General features: G+C 50.3%; 1 protein-coding gene across 1 annotated transcript; it reads left to right on the top strand.

Annotated features, from left to right (window-relative positions):
- Position 1: 1 nt before the first annotated feature.
- Positions 2-613, top strand: LOC101637200 (beta-1,3-galactosyltransferase 5-like; the record flags this gene model as incomplete). The annotated part of the gene is made up of 1 exon (XM_012730935.1): positions 2-613. A coding segment is annotated over one exon (612 nt), but the record flags the coding sequence as incomplete, so codon positions are not given.
- Between the last annotated feature and the right edge of the window lie 1,879 nt (positions 614-2,492).

Genomic DNA, 2,492 nt, shown 5'->3' on the forward strand with positions numbered 1-2,492 from the left:
GGCGGTGGCCCGGGAAGGCCAGCAGCATCGCGACACCGTGCAGAAGGACTTCCTGGACACTTATGACAACTTGACCCTGAAGACCATGATGGGCATGGAGTGGGTCCACCGCTACTGTCCCCAGGCCGCTTTCGCCATGAAGACAGACTCTGACATGTTCATCAACGTCTACTACCTGGTGGAGCTGCTCCTGAAGAAGAACCAGACCTCGCGCTTCTTCGCTGGCCTCCTCTATGAGAATGCCCTGCCTGTGAGGGCAAGGCCCCATAAATGGTTCGTCAGCCGAGAGGATTACCCGCTGGACACGTATCCAGCCTACTGTGACGGCACCGGCTATGTCTTCTCTAGCGACGTGGCCAGCCTGGTGTATAATGTTTCCGGCAGTGTCCCGTTCATTAGGCTGGAGGATGTCTACGTGGGACTCTGCCTCCAAAAGCTGGACATCCGCCCCCGGCAGCTTCACACAAGGCAGTCCTTCAGTCGTGACGGCCCACCCTTTTCCGTGTGTGGCTACCGGCAGGTTGTCTCCAGGCACCACATCAAGCCTCAAGAGATGAGGCTCTATTGGTACGGTCTAGAGAGTTCCCTAGGAGAGGAGTGTCCGTCCAGGTGACTGAGGGCTCCCTTGGCACATCTGAAACACCCAGGCCCCAGTACGGTTACCGAAACATCCTCCTCGGCAGCCCTGAGGCGGTGGAGCTGTGTGCTTAGGAGCAGGGTGCTGATGGAGGGCGTGTGGGGGTCAGGTCTGAGCGAGACTGTGAGTTAAATGATGTCCGTGTGACACAAGCTATGCAACGTCTATCGACTGACAGATTCCGGGTAGATCGGGAAAAGCTCTGAAAAATCAGAATTTCCACTGCTAACTTATGTTATGACCTCCCTTTTTTGTCATAGTCATAATATCAAAATATTCTGAGCAACCTTCAGTTTACAACAGGATTGTCTTAGCCTCATAAAGCCCCAGGGTGAGAAATCCCTCTGTCTCCTGAGGCAAAAGGCAAGCCCCAGAGAGATGAGTCCCCAGGGCATAAAAACTCTTGGGAAGCTTCCTTGGTTTCTTTGAATAAAAAGGCAAACCTCAGATAAGACTCCCAGGGCATAAGGACTCATGGACAAATTTTGGCCTTGATTACACAGATGTTGTTTGGCACACAACTGTTCAACTTTCTCTTGAACAGTAAAAAGCACTGGCTGCTCTCTGCTGGCCTTGGGTTAGCCATTAGCTTTTCTTTGGACAGTCACTGATAACACTGCTACCGCAATTTATTACTACCCCAAGACCCCTAATAACCTTTTGCTAATGAGCTCATCCCTTCCCAGACCCCTCTTCCTTTGAGTGATAGCTGGACAGCTGTCACATGACAATCATTACAAGAACGTAATAGCTAGTGTACCATAATACGCTAAGAGAGGAATGCTTTGTTCCCCTTGTCCTTGAGCACGTGTTATGGCGATCTCTCTTTGGCTTGCCCTGTGCATTATTGCAATCGGCTACTTGCTACACCGTGTAGATAAAGACCTGCTGAGGGAATGGCAGGAGACCTGCACCCAACCCTGACTCCCGTGTCTTCCTCGTGCCCGCTCCTCTCTCCCCTTTTGAAATCTCCACTTGCTGAGGCCTTCCCACCTTAGGGCCCTGCCTGTCTTGCCTCAAACACCTCGATAGTTGGAGCTGGTCTCCCACATCCGTGGACTATTCCCACTTAGTGCCCCGTCAGTAATCAGCACCCTCCCTGAGGGCCTGAACCCTGCCCTGAGCTCCCCAGCAGAAACAGGCTTTCATTTATCAGGAGTCACTGTAGTTTGAATGGACTGAACTGACCAGTAAAAGACACAAGTGTGTGGTTGGATCAGGAGCGGCCTCCAGGATACACACCTGAACTCCAAAGAACCAGTAGGGTCAGAGTAAATGGCTGGACAGTAATCTGCAAGCACAAAGACCCCAGAGGAAGGCCAGGACAACATACACCAGAAAAAGCCACTTTCCCGGACGACAGTAACAGGAGAAGGACTGGCCATGGCACACTTTCTAAGGGAACAGTAGGTTTCCTCGCTGTAAGGAAGGGACATGACATCATCCACGGGCACTGAAGAAATGAAATAGCGGCGAAACACGTTAGCTACTACTATCAGCTCTGAAAACCAGTGCTGGAAAAACTTGTATGTGGCGGAGAACGTCAGCACCCCACTTCCACCAATGGACAGATCAACTGAACAACTTTAAGGAATTAGACTGCCTGTCCTGAGAGTCTTTTATAGGGCACTGTACCTCCAAAGAACAATGCACATTTTTCTCAAGTGAACATTGGACATTCTCCAAACACAAAACTGTGGGGTCATAAACAAAAAGCAACAAATTTCTAGTATTGAAACCATACCCAGTATCTTCTGTGATCATAAAAGCATCACACTAGAAATCACCTACCATGGGAATTATTTTACCACAGGACATCTCAATAGCACACTACCGAAAGACTGCTGGGTACTGA

This window comes from Condylura cristata, unplaced genomic scaffold (genome assembly GCF_000260355.1).
Source record: "Condylura cristata isolate star-nosed mole 26May11 unplaced genomic scaffold, ConCri1.0 scaffold00003, whole genome shotgun sequence".
In the NCBI taxonomy this organism is placed as follows: Eukaryota; Metazoa; Chordata; class Mammalia; order Eulipotyphla; family Talpidae; genus Condylura; species Condylura cristata.